We start from the raw sequence: 23739 nt of genomic DNA on the forward strand, positions 1-23739 counted from the left end.
CTACCTAAAAAGGACTCACGGGCCATTAATTTTATTCACCATACAATTAATCGCAATTTTAGATAATCGCATTAACTATTGCTTTACATTCGAATAATTATGATGTATAAATCATCATAAATGAATGCTCATGATTTGACGAAAGATTTATAAACCTAGGTACACATAAATTGTTTTAAAATATCAGTGTGAGCGAATTAATAATGGAGAAATGAGTTTCAGAGTTGAATTTCGAATTCCAACCTTCTATATAAGACAGCACACACTATAACTACTTACAATTGGCCTGTAATCTGAATTCGAACAACCCGGTTGAGGGTATTCATCATTATATAATGGGTGTGTTATATCTTCAATTATCTCACGCTTGACGACAGCTGGTTGATCATCTGTCTCAGATTTTATATTAGAGAGGTCCGCCATATTAAGGTACTGAAAGAAGCATTATTACATTTTGTAAACACGGTGAAAACAGTTTCGGGTCTCGTAATCACCATAATATAACATTGTATAATATTTATATTTAACAAGAATTAGTAGATAACCTAACCTAACCTCTAATATCACAGATGTATCGTAGCTGCCAAATTGCTTAATAAAGTATTCTTTTGAAACCACGTTTAATGTCATCGAATGACCTTACATAGATTGTAAATAAGCAACATATTATTATAATAGTATACCAATCGTTATAATTCTCAATCTAAAGTGATTGTAAAAGAATTTAGTTTCCAAAAACTAACCACGAAATTGCAACTTGAAATGTCCGCATTCTCTTGCGTTACATGAGTGCAAGGGTCCGGGTTGATTGGACGGCTCGTCAGCGTGTCAAACAAAGGCTTGTCTTCTATATCCGAGTGTTATCCATCACATTCTTGCTTTACATCCATGTTAAGTGTATATATTCCAGAAGCAACGTGTTACGTGACAGACAGGATCCTTTCAAGGTAATGTTAGAATAGTGTTGCCGACATACTGAAAAGTATTTCCGGGAGCAATACCTTAATAAAAATACGCACTTAACATGGTGACACAATTTAATAATAGGTTTAAGTATTATGTTGTCTAAACAAAACAATGGTATGAAAATGATCGTCAGCATTTCCTCCATCATAACGAGAACAGCGCATCTCGGTATATAATAACAAATTAATCTAATTGTTTTTTTTCTCCTATGATAGCAACACTGACGATATCTTTTTCGTGACGGCTCTTCTCTCTGCTAATTTCCAGCGACAGGACATACGTTTTAGTTACGATTAAAGTTCTACGTTTAGTCGGTGTTCTTGACATTAGCATATGTACATTCTTGTTTTTCAGATAAATGCTACATGGAATATTATTAACTGTTTTTCGGCAACACTTATATACAACAGAACAGAAAGTTGTCTCTAGCACATTGCATACGATTGTTGATACGCAAACATGGAAGTCAAGCGAGAATGTGATGGAGACCAATCTGGTACGGAAGACAAGTTTGATGTAACGACTAGCCATCAAAACAACCCTGACACGCGCACCTATATAAAGCAGGAGAACACAGAAGATTTCAGTTGCGATTTTGAGGTTAGTTTTTATTTATTAAGTCCTTTCCTGCGATTTTTTATAATTATTTTAGCAAAATACCTACGATAGGTTTATATTTATTACAAATTGTTTAAGAACATACGAGGATGTCAAACTTTCTTTCAAAAACCTTTTGACATACATTATGACAGCTAGGTACTTACCTCAATTATATAAGTAAGTATTGTCATAAAATAAGTACGCGTGCTCAAAATTGTTTTTTATATGATAACAAAAATGTATAACGTTTCTTTCAGATACCGGCAACGCGTCTCGCTGAAATTAATCCCGAGATTGACCTCCAGCTGGTTTACGTTAAACGAGAATTCGCTGCAGACGCAAAACACCCATTCCACGATGAAGATCCAACACCTGGATGTTCGCATTCAGATAACGGACCAGTACAGCAGGTAATTGTATATTATGCGATATTTTCTTCCATTGGCTATGTACCCTATCACACCTTTGTGACTAAATTTCAAAAGGTAAGTACATATTATCCTCGTCTCGGTTATACACGCTTCGTACAACTATTTCACTTACTTACCTATTTATCTGGTGTAGTGTGAGTGGGTGCATTGACCTACAGTATTTGAATGTGATGTCTGTCACTGATGATGACCAATCGACCGATTCTTTCAGAAAGTACTTTTGTCATAACAGTATTGTTTGTAGGTAGCAAAATGATCCTTCGATGACATTATGCCCACGTCACATTCTGGCAAGGCGACATAGTAAGTCTGTGGTTTCGTCATTCCGCAGAATATTTTGAACGATCCTATTTCAATGAATTTTAACAGTGCCCTACTTGTGCGTGCTTAAAAATTACTTTCTATATTTCATCCATACATAATATTGTGAACATTAGCAGCGCCATTTTACGATAAAAAGCATGAGCATAATATCTTTATGTACAAGCATTTCTCAAACGAGTGATCCCACTGTTCAGCTGTCAAAATTAGATCCCATATTGTCTGCAAATCAACATAATTATAAGGTCTTTCTCGTTTCGTATTGAATAATAAAAAAATCGCAAATCAAATTTCAGTGTTTTTGTTATAAATATACATTCCTGTTTTTCATCAGTTATCAAAGTCAAACTATTTCTTTATGCAAAAAACGTTGGTATTATCGATTTGTTATGTGTTAACGTTAGTGAAGTAATTATGATATAGGCATGATACCTCCACGTTTCTACGTGCATGGAGGACCCCTTAAGGAAGTACGAGCGAAGATATGGATGCCACATTCATGTTTCTTGTATTCTGCCAAGCCAAAGTCCTTTTATCGCCGCCGTATGAATACGATGCTTTGTATTAATTAACTATAAATGTTGTTTCTTTTGGGCTCAATTCTTAGAAATCGCTGTAACTTTCAACTACCTAGCAAAAAAAGGTGACCTGGACGACCCTTACGGTAAAACCCAGGCAAAGGCCAAGCATTCTGCTGCGGGCAAGAATGATAGAGAGGGGTGGACGTTCAGGGGTAGATTGAAAGGGACAGCGATAAAGCCAAAAAAGGAGACCTGGCCGCGAGACGGTAGGTGTCCAGGCTGGCGAGGCAGTTAGCCGGAGTCTCCGAAACACAACGGACTGTGTGTCCCGTTGAACCTTAGATTATAATTGACAGCCTACGGCGCCCATCTTTAATAAATTTAGGGCTGTTAAAAATTTAAAAACCGTGTAAAACTTCATAATTGTGTTAATGTGTATTGATATTGTGTGGTGTATGTTTTTTTTTTGTTGTGAACCCAACCGATAAATATAAAACTCTGTGCTACGAACCACGTGCGTTTCTATTGTGTATACAAAATTCTATCTTCCACCTTTCGTAGTGTCGGGTATATCATCTATGTAAATCAAACTAATCCCATTTTCAAGACAGCTGCAAACCAGCAGACAATAAATTAGGGATGGGCATACATGAGGTCAACGAGAACCACATTCTGGATTTTAATAATTATATAAAGTACCACACCATAGTCACGTTCTCACATATATCGAGTAGGTTTATAGAAAGTGTTAAATGACGACATTAAAATAATTAATTTGTACACGATGGAATTAAAAATCTGAAAAAACAAGGTTTCTGATAGAAAACGCGTTTTATAAAATGACATAAGTATCTATTAATAATTATGATTATGTCAAGCTTTTTAAGATTTTGCTTGATTTAAATTGAAGTATGTTCGGGACTCCAAAAATCGAAGTAAAAACAAAGATTATGTACCAATTTACATCACCCAGTACCACAGTCGGTTTTAATCGATCGATCACTCCGTGCAACGCCGACTCAAGTACAAGCCTAAGCATTCGGAAACTTGTCGATAACGAGTGGTCTCACCTTTCCTGCTCCTCCCACTGCTGACCAATCATTATTCTATAGCAGTGATGAAATATGGCACGTGAATGTTTTAATAATAATTAAATTTAATAAAAATAATTTTAATTTATAATACTTAATAAAAAAAATACAAAAACTGATAAAAATAAATATAAGTACTTATACACTATTAAAAAATAATGACGACATAGCTTTGCGTATTTTCTACAGTTTTTAATATTATTTTTACCAGTGCTATTTACCAATAGATGCGCAAACGGAACCGACGAAATTCGTGCATAAATGACAGATCATATTTTATAAAAAAATAATAGGCAAATACTCTTCAAGAATTTATGTTTAACGTAAATATATAATTGAACATATCGCTCCTAATGCGTTATGCATGACACATAATATTATCGCACTCATCAGGCGGCGGAAAAAGCAGCTCCGCGAACTTCTGATTTTGATCGATTTAAAATGCTTGAGCTCACTGTAGCGAGAGAATGCCTCATCTGATCGCAGCAATTCTGGTGTCATGTTGTGTGTAAAGAACCAAGCTAAATAATACAGTAACAATCAATTTAATTGGTACCAACAAAAATGCCTGCCCGAAATAAGAAACAAAGACTTGGTGGAGCTAGTAGTAGTAATTCTGACAGACAGTGAAAATGGAAAACCGTTCAGTTTTGGGAAAGCTATAAAAGAAGCGTGGTTAAAATGCTCCCACGACCTTTTTGTAAAATGTAAAAACAAGGAAAAATATATTCGAAGAACAAAAGATATGCCTTCTTCTAGAAACACGGTGAAAGATAGAATCTCTCATTGTGATTTTTAACCGTTTTTAATTCTTCTTCTTATTGTGCCATCCCCTAGCGGAGGTCGGCCACCATCAAGGCGTACTTATCTGTGTCGTCTGCTACCCGGCACAGTTCGGTGGAGCTGCACTCGTACCAATCACGGAGGTTCTTAAGCCACGAAATGCGGCGCCGTCCTTTGCTACGCTTCCATTGATCTTTCTTTGAATGACAAGTTGGGGAATGCTGTATTTTTGTCCTCTCATAATGTGGCCGAAATAATATTCTTTTAATAGAATTCTTAAAAACTACTTTTTAATTTTTTAATGAAAAACTGCTCGGCACGTCAGACAGTCGAACGATTATATTTGGGAAATTTTGGCACGCGAACGTAACGTAACACTGTTCTATAGAGTTCTTGTCGTGTTCACTTGTCAGAGCATTTCTATTTATTAAGATGGCGCTGCTCCGCGCAATAGGTGAATTGAGATGGCTTTACTTTATTATAGGTCTGATGCATCATGTGTGTGTTTTTAAAATAATTCTAATTTTGTTTTTTATTTGCTCATTTACGTCGTAATATTTTAACGTTATATTATTAATGAATGATCAATGTGCATTTACCATTGGTGTATGGTTGGGTCTTAACTTACTGATATCATCTCCCCGACAGTATTTGACCTTAGCAACAAAGTTTCCATATATAAATTATAATATAGTTAAGCATAACAATATAAAAAGTAAGAAATATAAAGAAATTACCTAAGAAAATTGAGGAAGACTAATGAAAAGACAAAAAATTAACATATTTTTTAAATATATAAGTATTTATATCTATATATACAAAATTGTGGAGAGCGTTTAAACAAAACATGTGAATTAAGAATGGATAAACGATGGAGAAATACATATTGTAATAATTTAAACAAGAAATCCGATTAAAGTGTTTTGTGCATGATTAGAATCGCTACGACTGACATGGTACTTAATGGTAATTATGACCGGTTATTTAAAAGTCTCATAATTTTTTAATACTTTTAAATGTATTTTTAGACTATCGCTAGAAGTACTGTACCGGCCAATGTCGCGAGTCTCATATCGTCCTGGTACATGACTGAAGCACAAGCGTCTAGCGAAGACATACACATTGAGGAACAAGAGCTTAAGCAAGAACTCAAGGAATATATTGAAAGGTACGAAGATGTCGCCTGTCGCAATAGTAAACGTGCTATTTTTCAATCGAATATGGTAAACACAGAATTATTAGTGGCTGTTATACGACTGGAAAAAAAATCGTTTGATGAAGAAAATTTTGTGTGCAGTATCTGTTTTGATTTTTTTTCGTCGTTCGACCTAATGTTGCTTCACAAAGCGATACACAAAACCACAATTGCGAAAACGACCGATTCCGTTGCAAGGCTGGTTAAATGTCACGATGGTCATTTTTCAAGAATACGTTCTGGTCAAGTCGTGAAATCACTCAAAATGACTCATTCGGGAAAAAAGCCATTTAACTGTGATAAATGCAATTACTCATGCAGACAGTCAAGTCACATGAAAAGACACGAAATGAGTCATTCTGGTGAAAAACCATTTAAATGTGATAAGTGCAATTACTCATGTAGACAGTCAAGTGACATGAAAAGACACAAAATGAGTCATTCTGGTGAAAAACCATTTAAATGTGATAAATGCAATTACTCATGCAGACAGTCAAGTCACATGAAAATACACGAAATGAGTCATTATGGTGAAAAACCATTTAAATTTGATAAGTGCAATTACTCATGCAGACAGTCAAGTCACATTAAAAGACACAAAATTAGTCATTCTGGTGAAATGCCATTTAAATGTGATACATGCAATTATTCATGCAAACGATCAGATGGCATGAAAAAACACAAAATGACACATTGTGATGAAAAGCCATTTAAATGTGATACATGCAATTACTCATGCAATCAACCTGGACAAATGAAAACACACAAAATGACTCATTCTGGTGAAAAGCCATTTAAATGTGATATATGCAATTACTCATGCAAACAATCTGGTCACTTGAAAAGACACGAAATGAGTCATTTTGGTGAAAAACCATTTAAATGTGATAAGTGCAAATACTCATGTAGACAATCAAGTGACATAAAAAAACACAAAATGACTCATTCTGGTGAAAAGCCATTTAACTGTGGTAACTGCAATTACTCGTGCACGACGTCTACTAGTATGAAAACACACAAAATGGCTCATTCTGGTGAAAAGCCATTTAAATGTGATAAATGCAATTACTCATGCACGACGTCTGGTAGTATGAAAACACACAAAATGACTCATTCTGGTGAAAAGCCATTTAAATGTGATATATGCAATTACTCATGCAGACAATCAAGTGACATAAAAAAACACAAAATGACTCATTCTGGTGAAAAGTCATTTAACTGTGGTAACTGCAATTACTCGTGCACGACGTCTAGTAGTATGAAAACACACAAAATGACTCATTCTGGTGAAAAGCCAGTTAACTGTGACAAATGCAATTACTCATGCACGACGTCTGGTAGCATGAAAAGGCACAAATTGACTCATACTGTTGGAAAGTTATAATGTGATAAATGTAATTACTCGTGCATAACGTCTAGTAGCATTAAATACAGAATGACACAATCTCGAGAAAAACTACTTTATTATAATTACTCGTGCATAAAATTGCATAAAAAGACTCATTCTGGCGAAAAACTTTTGAACTACATTGTATTGTTGTTGAATTTAATAAAACGCTATTTTTTGTTATACTTATTCCACATTTAATCAATAAATTAGGTCCGGTTTCGTCCGACTTAGAGGGATGCATTTTAATAAATTAAACAACAATGAAATGTGATTAACAAAATTACTTTACAGAAAGTCAGGTACCATGAAAAAACACAAAAACACGCAATCTAGTTATTTATGTAATAATTACTGATGCATAAAATCTGGTAGCATGAAATTGCACAAAAGGACTCAAAGGACAAAGTATATTCTGTTACGGTTTGGTTTCGCAGGGTTTAAGGCGATATACATATTTTTGATTATTCACAATTTTAACTATAATAATTAATAAATATGTAAGTACCTACCTATCTGAAAACATTAAAGTCAAAGATAAACTTACAATTAAAAAAAATGTTATAACATGTGAATTTGTCAAAGGACCCCGTCTTTAAGGGACATATATTTTAATGTCATATTACTAAGGTATTAGTTTATTAAGTTTTCTATGATGTGCTTAAGTGATTTTTACTTATTCATTGTTTTAATATTTTTTATATTCATTTTAAAAAACATCGATTTTTATAAAAATATAAATGTGTGCAAGCTTCGTACTTTTGCGCTAGGTGCCTCTGCACATCTATTCTTTACACAAGATTGCTATCGAGGGTAGTTTTTCATTTTTATGTCGAAGTATTAGCACGCATTGTAACAATTACAACCAACTTCTTGTTATTGTTACAAGAACTGCTAATACTTCGACACAATAAAATGAAAACCTCCCTCGATAGTTGCCGATAGCGGCCGATATCAGTCTTGTGTATAGAATAGATACTCTGGTAAATAAACAGATCTACTTAATTGAATCGTAATACGTGTGACGTCACTAAATACAAAAAAAATGTTCAACTGTCATCGTATTCTCGTTTATGCCTGTCAATAATTATAGGTGTTCTTTAATGTTCTATGCATGCTCCTCTTAATTATTAAGAGTTTGCCTTGTTATGGTAATAATAGTTATGTCCGAAGAGATTGGAATTGGTTAGGTATGTCTAAATAAAATGTCAGCCGACGGAAGTTTATGTTTTGAATGAATGAACCCAACATTTTTAGCCGTTTGACAAGTGGAAGATACCAACCTGCTGAGTATGACGATAGCTTGGTGAAAAACTGTATTTACTGACAATATGTATTATATTTCGTATAGGCGTGTATTTTTCATGTAAGTATTAATAGACAATTTAGATAAGTTTTTAAATTTCAAGTTTAAGAATCTTTAATCATTGGTAAGTATTTATTTCGAAACGTCAGAATAATGTCGCCAGTTGCAATGTGGAGGGTAAAATAATGTTTGATCAAGTAATAATAATAAAATATCGGTTGTAAAACTAACTATTCATTATTTAAATTACGTATGTCAGTAGATACAACATATTATATCTATTATTATTATGATAATTTGACAAGTAAATTACTTTATATGGGATGCAGAGCAATTTAGGGTTACCTTCCTCGGAAGTTGAGTATATTAGTCTAATGATCACACGCCATATTCATGAATATTCGGTACAAATAACCATTATTGTGATTATTAAAAGAACACTTACTCAGAAGTATCGAAGGTGCAGCAAAAAGAGCTAGGTAAGTAAATGGGCACACCACAAAGGGAAGACAGATAACCTTATTTCCGATAACTTTATAGGTACCCAAAATATAATAATTAGTGATCAATTAATTGATTGATTGACAGTTTACAAATTTAATATTATGGAAATTAAAAATATATTAAACTATTATTGTCAAATTGAAAAAACCCGTTTTATAAATTATTTTTATTGAAATTATTGTGAATTATTTGTCTTCAATAATTGAAATGGCATGCAAAATTACTGATACCTAGCTTAAAGTTAAGTGTGAGTTAATGGATTATTTCAACTTTGAAAAAAATTCGAGTACCTACCTAGGTACCTATACGTATTGGATAACGGAGTGACTTCGAATTATTGTAATTCATCAAATTATTATTGTACCTACTTATAGTAATAACTAAACATGCATCTAAGATCGTACCTACATTAGCTGTTAAAATAGATTAAAATTATTATTGCTCGTTTAATAATTTAATATTGCTTGTGGCTACATAAAAAATAATAAATTATTATAATAATTCATCTCAATACTTACTAGGTATCGTTTCAATCATGGCTATTTAAATTTATTGTACCGAATACATATCAGGAACTTGTTTATGGATATTATTCTCCCGGATAACTTGTATTATTCATAAAAACATCTAAGGACATAATTAATATCATTAAGGGCCTGCTGAAGAGCCCGCCGTTCAAATATAATTTAGTATAAAAAGGACCTCGGCGTCGTAACTACGTCAATTTAAATCGATCTTTTCGCAAAAATCACTAATCATCGGAGATTTTATTTCAAGAAATATTATTATTATTACTGATAATTTCTGCCGCGCGGAGAATTATTATTATTTTATGAACACCTGCGACATGAAGCCGATCAGAAAACAGGGCTGTCAAAATAATATTAAGCATTCATATTTTTTAAATGTTAATTTCATCATGGTTTTTAATCAAACCTGTGCAAGTACGTACTGATAACTTGGGTGGATTTTGTAGCAAACATACTATTGATATATATACGGGTATATTATTATTATAACCCAATTCAAATTGAACATAGGTTGATACTCAAATACTATTATAGTATGTTTATGATTTCGAGAAAATAATACGATGGTATAATTAATCCATATCAATTATTTGAAAACATTACATTCGCACTTTGCACAAAATTACAAACACATTCGAAGTTTGCCGCACACGTACAGACCACGTGATATTTGTTTACGCAAAATCGTCGCTTTTCAAAATGGCGAATTTGATTACCAGATTTTACTGCGATGAATCAGTATGTTCCTTTTTGTCTTTTTTTATTCGTAGGTTTGTTTACTATGTACACCGAGAAATTTCCATTTATAAACTCGGAAACGATTTTTACAGAAGAGTTTTGGAATATAATGCAACCAAAACTGGAAAAAATTCTATCATGGGTGTTGACTTCCTGAATTAGCTAACCCCAGGTCCATGCCACTACGTGAACCACAGTGGATATTAAGGCCATTGGACCCGTTTTTTCCTGTCTTCTCAGAATCGTGGAAATGGCAAGGACGTTTAACACGAATTGACACATAATAAACACTTTATTTATTTAAAATCTAATAAATAATATTCAAATAACACTTTTTGTGTCATTAAAATTTTCTGATTCGCTTTACTTTTTAAAATAAATGACAAATAGTCGGTCCTGTTTTCGAAATTGGCCAAAACGACTGTCACGCCACAGTGAATTTTTGAACTTAATAATAGTTTTGCAGGTATATATTGTATGAAAGAAATGGGTAAAACAATACATTTCATTGATTAACTCACGTACTTTTTTTAATTTCAGAAAAATAAAGATTTTAAAGCCATTTTAGTTTGAGTATACATCAGCCAATTTTGAATGATTTTTTCTCACAAAATAATATATACTGCACAATAAAAATATTTTTTTATTATAATATAACATTTCCGTAATACTATAAATAATAATTAACAATGAAAAAATAAATAAAACCCTATAAATTCGGTACAATTAGTGACGCTATATTACCAAAACACGTCGTACGTTTTCATGTATTTATCCTATTTTCAGACAATTTAGATATATAATTATTTTGCAAAATTAACAAAAAGAGACCATTTGATCGATTAATTCATATAGTTTTTCTAATTTCTCATTTCTAACCTTAGTAGGCTTGTGAATTTCAACGGGTGAGGACGTCTTTTTTTTCCAAAATTTTATCCGTCGCGAACAGTATTTTAACTCAGAAAAATGACCTTTACTCGCATTGCAGTAACAATCAAATTGGCAAGACCACATAACGTAGACCAGGTGTTATAATTTGTGTTGACAAATCAAACATCATAAAATACCAGTGAATGTCAAACTGAGAAAAATGTAGTTATATTATATTATTTATTATCTTGTAATACAAATGGTTGCAGCATGTGAGATATTGTAAGATAATTGAATCTTATAACCACGATGGCTACAAAGAAGTCCTAAAGGTATTCGTTCGGTGCAACATTTATAAAAAAAAATATTTTGGACTTGAGCAGTTTAGATAAAATATAGGTGGACTTTAATTATTTTGATAAATACCTACTTGGTTGGGCTTAATACAGTTTTTATGTACCTGGGTCGCCATGTTTTGTTATTTTCAAAGGGACGTATCCAGGAGTATGTTTATTGGCATTATCAATAGAAACAAAATAATATTATTTTTCAAGGTCTATTTATTATCGATCTTAAGTGGTTTATGTCACAAATAGTAAATTTGTAGAAAATTTAAAGTAAAATACGTTTTCGAATGCTGTCATAGTAATGGCCACTGAAACATGTGTCATAATTTTCCCAATCGTCAAAATAATAATAAAATAAGTGTTTTGGGGCACAAAATCACGTATATGTTTTATGATGTATGTATTTTTCAGATGGTTTGTGGTAAAATCTTTTTTTTTCATACTGCCACAATTCAACTATTCATAATTAATTGTTTGTTAAATTTTTCATTGTGCACTTTGACTTAATAGGTAGGTGATAAAGTTTTTACCTTACTTTATTGTATTAATTTATTGTTAAGTGAGAATTAGCTGCTTTCGTTGTCAGTGTATATTTGAGGAGTGCGCATCCTGACGATGTCGAAAGGCGAAACCAGGATCGCATAAAACGACTCAAATGAAATAGTACAAAACTTTTAGAATTTAATATATTTAATGCCGAGTTGAATTGAATGGAATCACCTTAGGCATTTATTAGTAATTATTTAACTCAAGTAAAACATATATTGAGGTAAGAACCTATTTCATTGAATAATAAAAACAATATTACTCTTCACATCACAAGTGACAAGATTTATATGAATTGTGTATTGCCTGAACTCGTTGATCAGACTAACACGGTCGATGGATATAAGAAACCCTCAATTTAATAATTATCAAGTTAACAAATAATAATATCAATTATCAATTAATAGCTATCAATAGAAAAGAAAATAAAATTATAAAAAAAAAACAATTTATAATAGTTATTCTAATACATTGCATACCGTTAAACCAATACACTAATTAAGGAACCAATTATTAATTTTCTATACACTAATGTTCCGAAATCCTCCGCGGCGACCAAAACGTACTGCCGTCAAATACATGCTATTATAATAATTGTTTCTTAAATCATAATTGTTGTGTACTAAATTTAAAAAAAAAAACGTTCCTCGACAAATATTCATTGAATTGCTTTCTTTTATGAGTCATTTTTTTATAATTTAATAAAAACGCAATAATAACAGAAATCTTTCATGCCATCTTGTGAATGTTTTAAACTTATAATTTGTAATGTTAGCTTATGAAAATGAATAAAATTATATTTGTTTACACTTTCGTGTTTTTTAGTATTAGATTTTTTTTGAAAAATATTTGCACTGAATTTGAACCTAAATATGATAGGTTCAAGAAAAGGTGTCACTTCACAAATTCAGCATATCAATAATATGAGGTTCTTATTTAGAGGTCTACTATTTTTATTCTTATAATTTATTCTACCGACTACAAAAATGTTTATAAAATTTGTTAGGAAAAAAATATTATTAATTCAACACTTTTAAAACCTCTGATTTCGTATCTACTACATGAGAAGCAGAGCGAAGCGATTTTTGTTTTTTTACGCTTCGAGCATTGTTATTTTTCATGGCGCTTACGTCAAATTTGATTCTTGCGAATAAACCCATACGCCTTAAGCCATTTCCACACTGGCAACAAGTTGCTGGCAACCTCATTAAATTTTACGATACTTACCATAATTGCTTAAGAAATTTTACAATAATTATCGTAAAATCTAACGAGGTTGCCAGCAAATTAACTTGTTGCCAGTGTGGACCCGGCATTAGATGCACAAAACTTAAATAATATATATTATAAATAAAAATTTAAAATTAAAAATATATATTATGATTTATGTCTTCGACAGCCCTGATGAAATAAATGTGAAATATGAGTCGGATCAGTCACAGAGCAAATTTATTAACACAAACAACTTTGACACGACCTTTTTATATTAACTAGTAGACCAGATATTATGGACCACATGTTAAAAAATCATATTTTCAATTCTCAAGGCCATTTCTGTAGAACGTCCTCTTAATTAAATTGTCATAATTATGTAGGGATATTTTCATAAAATATAAATATTTTTTAAAATAACATACCTATCTAGGTATGTAAAAATGAAAAAATTATACCTCATTGCATGTTTAATTTTATTAAAAATGTTATACGGTAAAATATTGTTCATTTTACTATTACAACCAAATTTTTCATACATTTTGAATGAGATTGAAATAGCTAATATTATGATTGATCGAACTAATAAATCGAGTTTATGTGATAATGATATTAAATTATTCAAATAAAATAGATAGGTAGCTGCTTACTGGTTTACATGTCGATGAGAAAACAATAATTAACTAAGTATAATAAAAATCTTTTAGATATGTAGGTAACGAAACTAATAACATCGAGACAATTAAGGCATATTAATAGTACATTTTGCTTATTTCAAAATTACAGAAATCGATTAATTATTATTATACCAAATAGTTTTATTTATAGTAGGTACCTACCTACTCTTTTGTATCTTCATTGATGATCGACACTGACTAGGCATTTTGATTTGGGGAAAATATTGTTAATTTTTTTCAAAATTTATAATAACCTGGCCACACTGATCACCGTTGACATGTTTACAAGCCAAGCGTCCTTTCAATTTCTATTTATCATTCTTTCCTTCCATCGTCTTCCCATTGTCGAGTCGTGTAAACAATTATTGTGACTTGCCCTGAAGTAAAATATTTTTATTATAATATCACGTGTCATTATATTTAATACACGAGCACGTGGTATATTAATTATCAAAATTTAATCTGAATGCGGTACTTAGTCGAGAAACAATAGATTCATTCGCTGTCTACAAAGAGGTATGTAAAATTTTTATTATTTCATCAATATTATTATAATATATATTACCAATACTCCTTTGCTTATTAAGTAAGAATAACATTAATTCCCGTTGGGAGATTAAGTGAAAGCTATGACCACTAATTTTTCGCCATTCGAATCGCTGTTACCATTTTGTCGTTTTCCATTAATGAAATGACTGCTGCATTTACGTGGCGTGTACTTGACAGAAGCTAGGATTTTGAGAATTGTTTTACCTTACCGGCCCTAAGCTGGAGCCAATGGTTAAAAACCTTCAGTGGACTGGCTAAAACGATGGCATACATTGAAAGTCTGATAGTTGGGTTTATTTGTTTGAAATGCCATTGACGATGCGCGGCGTGACAAGCATCAGAGACATTTTACGGCGGTCTACCGCTGAAATGTGTCAAAATCGCTTATGGTTTTCGCACATCTATATTTATCATCGTAATTTAAACCCTGAACAGGTTAATATTTATTGTCAAAATTTGACGTAAGCATTAATACGTACCTACTATAACTATATCAATATATTTTTTTAATCTTTTAGTTGCTGTTTGTATCTAAAAAAATGGAAGGGTACTTGGAGATGTATATGTCAGATGAATTGACGGAAGATGTTACCCTTAATCCAACATTTAACAATGCACATCGAAGAATGAAGAGGGAGAGAACTTGGGAGAAAATTATGACGTATGACTGCAAGGAAGATGCCGAGACCGCAGTGAAAGCTGAAAAAATTTGGAGCTTTCACTATAGAAATTCAACAATTGAAGGAAGTAAAATTTATTATCGCTGTAATGCAGTCAAAAAGAGGGCGCAGCAATGTGATGCTGGAGTATATTTACTTTTTGATAGCAGGTCCGACAATGTGTTTTTATTTAAAGCGACTGACCCCCATACCCATGCGGAAGACTTGGCACCAGTAAGGCTCTCTGAAGAATTAAAATTGGAAATAAATGCACTATTCGAATTGAAAGTGAAACCGAAAAAAATGACGCAAATTTTGTTAGAAAAAGGATATCAATTCTAAAAAAACACAATTGAATAATTACTTATCTAGAATGAAGAAAGATATTTATGGACCAAGCCAGATTAGTCTGGGCGAACTAGAGCAGTGGTGCTTGGACCATGCAACGGTACCAGGGTGTGATGATACCGCATATGTGATTGCACATAGATTTAAATATAGCATAACTAATCGGCTCTTAAAAAATGCTGTTAAAGGTAAAAATATACACACAGATGCAACATACAAATTGGTATGGGAAGGGATGCGTGTACTGGTTAAAGGGTGCACTGATGCTGGTCGGCAGTTTAATGTTACTGTAATAGCAGTCTGCTCCCATGAGCAAATTGCAGACTTTATTTTCATTTTTCGAGCCCTAGTTACGGGTGTCTGCAATGTAAACCAGACAATTAATCCTGATTATCTCATCTCGAATGCATCCCCTGCCATACAAAATGCATTTGTCATGTAATTGGGGTCGATAAATTACAAATAATGTGCTCGGCCCACATGCGGCGAAATACTAACAAGAAAGTGGACTCTTTGGTCGATGCCCGTTACAGGATGGCGGTCATGGCGGACGTTGATTTGCTGCAGTTGGCGCCTAATACAAAAGTGTTTCAAAATGCAGTGCCGCTTTTTATAAACAAATGGCTTGACATAGGTGAATCGAACATTATTACGTATTTTAATATTCAGTGGCTAACCACTCGCCACAATTGGTACGAAGGAGTTGCCGAGCGAACTCCATCGACTAATAATGCACCGGAGGCATTTAATTTATGCATAAAAAGAGACGAGACATTCTGGGAATGGTTGCCTGTTTCAAGATTTCTCCAGTTAACTCTTCAGACATCTGAGAAATGGTCGAAGGACTATTTCCTAGGAACGAAAATCATCCTCTGCACAACAACAATTGAGCTGCGACACTGGACAGAGGTATATCAATGGGCAAAATCGGATGTGAGGGTGACAATTAAATCTTCACAGGATAATATTACCCAATATTTCTGCCGTCGGCTGGTTCCACACAGGTGACATCGGAAGAGATTTCTGGTGTTCGCGGCAAAGCAGACGAGTCAGCTAATGCGATTGTGATGATGACACACAAAACTTTCCACTCGCTCAGAAGCCAACAAGCTAGTGATTAGAAACCATCATGTTTGGTACTATTTTGACAGGATGTATTGAATAGTTCGTTTTTTTACCGGCTGGTTAACCACTATCGCTCTACTGCGCAGACGCAGATCGGCCCACACGCCAGCGTGTAGCGTGTAAAGTGGCCCGGCATTCAACTTTTCTCGATAGACTGCTTACAATCTGCTTGTTAGCTTGTTCGATGATGACACTTGGCGAGTTTACAAGCAGATTGTAAATTCGCCAACAAGCAGCTTGTAAAGTAGCTCAATGTCATCGAGCCATTAGTGATAAAAGAATGTTTAAGTTGACAACTTGTTAAACATTAGTTTGAAATATAGTTATTTGCTTTTTCTACTAATAGGACAGCATTTGTATTCAATATTAAGTATTCATCGAGTGATACAACATACTTTACCTCAAAATGGGCGAGATTTAAGTTTTCTTGTTTAATTTTTCGTGTTGTACAGTTGTTAAGCAATTTTTGTTTCGTTATGTAATATTGTAATTTTACATTAACATATTAATATTGTTTGCATATGCATACATAACATACCTACTTATTAATAGTATATTCATTCTTTTTAACACTTCCTTCTTTCTACTTTCTTTCTTTCTGACACGCTTAAAATTACGAAAAAGTGATACCTACTCGTTATTTTATTGTATTTCAGATTGTCTCGAGGACAACAGTGGTTAAATTAGTTCAGTTCACATTAGGTGTAATTATTGCAGAAAGATTGAGTTACGCTACCGTTTTTTACACTAATTCGCTGGCGATTTTACCTGAGAAATCTTCAGAAATCCAATCCAACCAAGTAATTGCTGTCTCAAGTAGAGTTGGGTATTTCCCGAAAAAATCTCAAACTCGAGATTCGAGATTTCCCGAAATGATAAAATTTTGAATTTTCGAGATATCGGGAAATTTAAAAAAAAACCTGTAAAAATCTTATAATCAGTGTAAAAACAGACAAATTCCAAAAAAATATGATTTATTTTATTTATGTAAGACAAAAAAAATAAAAGTACGAAAACAAAAATAATTAAAAACATTACCTACTTATTAAAATAGAATTTCAAAACACAGACTGTCAATCGCTGCGTCTGACAATCGCATACGATTTTGAGATACAAAATACCCTGATGTTGCAAAAATTGCGCTCATTTGGAGTCGACGTTGGCTTATTCGTCTTAAATGCCCCGATCAGTCTTTGAACGTTTTGCGTTTTCTGTCCACTTTTTCATATATATAGAAAATCGTTTTTTCAAATATTTGATAATAAAGAAATCCCGAATCCCGAGAAAAGATTGTCGAGATCCGGGATTTCCCGAGATGTTTAAAATTTCTATTCTCGAGATTCGGGTTTGAAAATTTCTCGAGAATTCCCGTCGGGAAATTCCTGGAACCCAACTCTAGTCTCAAGTGATCACTTTTGTCGAAGTGCTGAAAACTATTTGATTTTGGATAAGAAAACAGAGAGCTTTGTGTCCGCATTTATTTGTAATGAACGTGGGCAGAAATATCGTTATAAAAGTAAATTAAAAAATCATTTGATTAATAAGCTTTTGAAAATACACATTAAGATAAAATACCGGAAATGGAAAGAAAAAAACAGCTGAGAGCCACTAGAAAAGAGTATAAAACTGCGACGGGAAATGTTGTTCAACATAGGAAACGATTTAATTTTTCTGCAGAAAATGTACATTTGCAGTGACAGAATTTTAGAGGAAGAAAAGGACATGATTTTTGGGGAATTTTGGAAACTCTGTGAAAACGATGGCAACCAAGATGAACAGAGACAATATATTTCAGACAGTATAACTATTGAAAACCCCAAAAGGCAGCGTGTAAACAATATTTCACACAACTTTATTCATTTTGTATCTCCAGTCCAGTTTATCCTTATTTATCCTTACTAAATAAAAAATAATCTGATGTTCCATAATTATTTTGATTAGGTATAATATGCCTTTTAAGGACAAAAACACTCTTAATTTTTACTAGAATATGGTTTTTATTTAATTTAACTTTCACTATTATATTTTTTTGTTTTCTAAGAGTTTAAAAAAAATATTATAAACATAATAAAATTACTTTCCTTATAATTATTCCCTAATAAACCCACACACTCAAGGGTGAACGTGCAACTGTTTCGGATTTTTAACACACATAAAGGGCGAATATCCATTTAAAATAATTTTTCTGACCTTTTTATACAAGTTTTTACATTTTTTTATACCATCAAGACAGTAGATCCTCCAAGCTTTATTATGTATTTGTTAGAAATTTATAATCATCCATAGATAATTAATAAATAAATGTCAAAAAAGTTAAAAATCCTCCTCCTGTAAAATAGCATTTTGGTTGATTCGCACTTTTTACAATACACCGGCGATAAGTAGCACCTGTTCGCACAAGGAAACTACATTAATATGAGATTTATTATTGTAACCCATATAGATTCTTTTTCTTCTCTCGGTATGCTGGTTGCTGGCCATCGTCTGTTATTTGGACTTGGGAGTGACAAATAAATACCTCGGAATGGACTAAAATGGCGATTTTAATTTGTTTTATACTTTTACTATTTATTAAATTTTTACCATTTTTTCGGAACGCGAGATGTATATTATCTCTGGAGACCTAAATTTTTTCGCTTTTCAGCGTGAAACGCTTTTTGATACTGCTGTCAGCGAGATGCGCTTAAGCACTGCAAGCGATCTCCCACCATAAAAGCGGTGTACACAAACACACACGGCCTCTCTAGACCCCCAGAGGAGACATCCCCAAATTGGGGCAATTCGAAGGCGTGACATTATGACGTCATCTTTCAAATAAGAAATATCGGAAACTCTCCTTTTTAATAAATTATTGACGTAGACGTATCTTTCCAGCAGGTCTATTTTTAACGGTCATCACTTTAGTACGTTTCCATTATTTTCATTATCCAAATTATTAAGGAAGGCATTGCATGCATTAAAAGTGTTGCAGTGTGTGAAGTAGCCTTTCCATCTTTCCATAATGTCCTCCTTTTCGATCAGCATTTGTCTTTCAATATCCTTACAGGAGTTTATTCTGGGTTGATAGGATTTATTATTTATATTGTGATTGTATTAATTTGTTTCTCTGTATATTGAAATTAATGTTTTTCCATCTAAATAAAGTTTTCATTAATCTGTATGAACCAAAATTCCATAAGTATTATAGTAAAATTATTTCGAACAGCTCAATTTTTTCATTATTTTTACCGTTGATGATGTTTTATATTATTTTTTTAACTTTATTTATAAGAAAACTATATAAATAATTGCAATCTAGTTTTAGGAATCAACATACTTAAGAAAAATAAATAATAATGACTATCATTTTTTGAAACCGTAGTATTTACCAGTGATGGACTGAAAATTTGTTGGCAACACGAAAACGTAAGTAGATCGACTTTATTTTATAATCAGATTTTTAAATATGTATAATGGAAAAAAACAAAAAAAAATGTTGAACAGGGAAATGATCACAGATTATACGAATCAAAATTTCACCTTTCTACGATTCTTAGTTTTGTTAAAAACACTTGTTAAAACAAAAAAAAAGTTTGTTTTGCCACTCCTCAAAAAAATCGACTTTTTGTTGTACATTTTTATGTTAATAAGGGGACGATGTGATAATTTTAATGAGTGCAGTAATTAAACAAACTATTGAACTAGTATTTCTTATACAGGAGATTTATTTTTATAAATGTGAGACATTGTTAAAATTCTTAACTGTAAATCATTATAAATAGGTACGTAGGTAGGAACTTTTAATTAATTATATAATTTTATGCTTATTTAATTTTTGAAGAAAACAAGACATTGTGACATAACTAATCTAAATTAAAGACGTACACAACATGAGATTTTTAATATAACAAATATTAGGTACCCTTACAAGAGAGAAGAAGAGAATAGGTACCTACCTATATAAAATAATAAAAATAAAAACATACTTACTTCAGACCCTAAGTACAATTTTTCTAGACTCTAGAGAAATAAAATTTTTAAAACAAAAAACTTATCACGTCTTCGAAAATATCTACGTGTTTGGGGAGCTCATTGACTAGTCTTGCACCACTCGCTAATATTGTCAGATCCCTTCAACAAAGCTATGAACTAGCTAATCCCACGACGACCGCACGTCTTAAGCGTCGGCTTATAGCGTCGTGGGCCCCAGGTTCAAATCCTGGGTCTGGCATGTACACATATTGTATATCAATTTGTGTAGGGTCAGAGTATGGACTTAATAGGTTGAGAGAGTAGATGACATTTGTTTCTTGTAAAAACAAAATCTGTTGGAGGCCCATGTGTTCCAATAAGGATCGGATATGGTTTAAATAAAAAAAACTAGCTTACGGTAGTGGAGTTCGATACACTTCAATTTATGTCGCTAAGACCTAACGTCCACTTACAAAAATCCAAAATACAACAAATGAGATTTCTCAGAGCAAGTGGGTTCGAAGTATTCAAAAAATGGATTAAGCACAGAGATAATAATTATTATTGTATGGTTTAAAATAATATTACATACGGTTACATAATATTATATCGCTATAGAATGGGCAACAAAAAATTTAATTGTTTACGTTATCGGTTGATGATAAAAATGACGTACGCACGTTCGGTGTCTTCTCGAATGACCATTATTTCAAAGTCTTTACTACAGATACTCTATCCTAGATAATTAGTGAACGGGTAGCTAACGCCTTTACTGGTATAATAATATATTATATTAAAATTATTTCCAAAATATGCGGGAATTCTTACAAATAAATAAGTCGTTATAAAATATGCTACCAGAACGGTCACCATGTCAACCAGTCAACCAGGCGCGAAAAATAACGGTCAGTTATTCAACCGTGCGCATTTAAACATTAACCTAAGCTAAACTGTCAAGTGCCACGCACCGGATGATCTAATGAACAATAGCGAACGAGACAACTAGGATTCACAACCAGACCATGGAGCCAGCCTCAATAGCATAAAAGGACAGTGCCTGGCATCCTAGACATACCCTCCCCTCCCAGCATTAGAAACATTCCTTCACAATTTCCAACTCACTTAAAACCACAGCCAGTGTCTTTTACAGACAATTTGCATGCGTATAAGAATTTACACGAAATGGCTTGTACTATCATGTATTTTCATGCTAGTAAACGTTATTCATGAGTTAATACATTTATTACATTATACCTATTCACCAGTATGAGTTTTTTTGTGTCTTTTCATGCTACCAGATGTCGTGCATGAGTAATTGCATTTATCACAGTTAAATGGCTTTTCACCAGAATGAGTCATTTTGTGTGTTTTCATGCCACTAGACTGTCTGCATGAATAATTACATTTATCACACTTAAATGGCTTTTCACCAGAATGACTCATTTTGTGTGTTTTCATGTGACTTGGATGTCTGCATGAATAATTGCATTTATCACATTTAAATGGCTTTTCACCAGAATGAGTCAGTTTGTGTTTTTTCATGCCACTTGAATATCTGCATGAGTAATTACAGTTATCACATTTGAATTGTTTTTCACCAGAATCAGCTATTTTGTGGTTTTTCATGCTACCAGACGTCGTGCATAAGTAATTGCATGTGTAATATTTAAATGGTTTTTCACCGGAATGACTCATTTTGTGTCTTTTCATGTCACCTAATTGTCTGCATGAGTAATTGCACTTATCACATTTATAAGGTTTTTCAATGGAATGGGTTCTTTTATGCCGTTTCATGTGACTAGACCTTATGCATGAGTAATTGCAATTGTCACATTCAAATGGTTTTTCACCAGAATGGGTCATTTTGTGTCTTTTGATGTCACCTGATTGTCTGCATGAGTAATTGCACTTATCACATTTCAAAGGCTTTTCACCAAAATGAGTCATTTTATGTGTTTTTATGCCACCAGACGTCGTGCATGAATAATTGCACTCATCACAATTAAATGGTTTATCACCAAAATGAGTCATTTTGAGTGATTTCACGACGTGACCTGGACGAAGTCTTGAAAAATGTCCTTCGTCACATTTAACCAGCCTTGCAACGAAATCGGTCGTTTTCTCAATTGTGGTTTTGTGTATTGCTTTGTGAAGCAACATTAGGTCGAACGATGAAAAAAAATCAAAACAGATACTGCACACAAAATTTCGTTTATGAAACGATTTTGTTTCCAGTGTTATAACAGCCACTAATAATTCTGTGTTTACCATTTTAATCGATTGAAAAATATCACATTTACTATTGCGACAGGCGACATTTTTGAGCTTTTCAACATATTCTCCTAGTTCTTTCTTTATGTCTTGTTCCTCAATGTGAAGATCTTCGCTAGACGCTTTTGCTTCAGTCACGTCCCATGACGGTATGAGGCTCGCAACATTGGCCAGTACAGTGCTTCTAGCGATAATCTAAAAAAACATTTTTAAGTATTAATAAATTATGAGATTTACCATAAGTAAAAGATCCAGTTAGAATTATTATACCTAGACACGGTGTTATTAAACCTTTTTACGTAGGCACGTGAGCCAAAATTTTCCAATCAACTGTCTGACGTACCAAGCAGTTTTTTATTGGGAAAAAATAAAAAAGTAGTTTTTAAGAATTCTATTAAAAAAAAAATAATATTACAATGAGAGATTTTATCTTTCACCGTGTTTATAGACGAATGCATATCTTTCATTCTTTCAATATATTATTTTTGCTTATTTTCTAATTTTACAAAAAGGTCGTGGGAGCATTTTGAACACGCTTCTTTTATTGATTTCATATAGTCCATAACTGAACGGTTTTTCATTTTCACCGTCTGTCAGAATTACTACTACTAGCTCCACCAAGTTTTTGTTTCTTATTTGGTACAGGCATTTTTGTTGGTACCAATTAAATTGTTTGTTACTGTATTACTTAGCTTGGTTCTTTACACAGAAAATGACACCAGAGTTGCTGCGATCAGATGAGGAATTCTCTCGCAACAGTGGCCCCAAGCATTATAAATCGATCAAAATCAGAACTTCGCTTCCTCCGCCG

The 23739-nt window shown here is 32.8% G+C and overlaps 1 protein-coding gene across 2 annotated transcripts in view; it reads left to right on the forward strand.

The window, feature by feature from the left end:
* Nucleotides 1–1185: 1185 nt before the first annotated feature.
* LOC147077393 (uncharacterized) overlaps nucleotides 1186–23739 on the forward strand; it is a 555409-nt gene continuing 532855 nt past the window's right edge. The window contains exons 1-2 of one of the 2 annotated variants that reach the window (XM_085940819.1): nucleotides 1186–1566; nucleotides 1824–1976. In XM_085940819.1, coding sequence (XP_085796945.1) covers nucleotides 1426–1566; nucleotides 1824–1976 — 294 coding nt within the window. In that variant the 5' untranslated portion in view covers nucleotides 1186–1425. Of the gene's footprint in view, nucleotides 1567–1823; nucleotides 1977–5741; nucleotides 5796–23739 lie in introns of those variants that run through there. The other variant, XR_015069446.1, reaches the window with a different exon arrangement.

This window comes from Rhyacophila brunnea, unplaced genomic scaffold, assembly GCF_057557595.1.
Source record: "Rhyacophila brunnea isolate RB1 unplaced genomic scaffold, BYU_Rbru_1.0 scaffold_13, whole genome shotgun sequence".
NCBI classification, from domain to species: domain Eukaryota; kingdom Metazoa; phylum Arthropoda; class Insecta; order Trichoptera; family Rhyacophilidae; genus Rhyacophila; species Rhyacophila brunnea.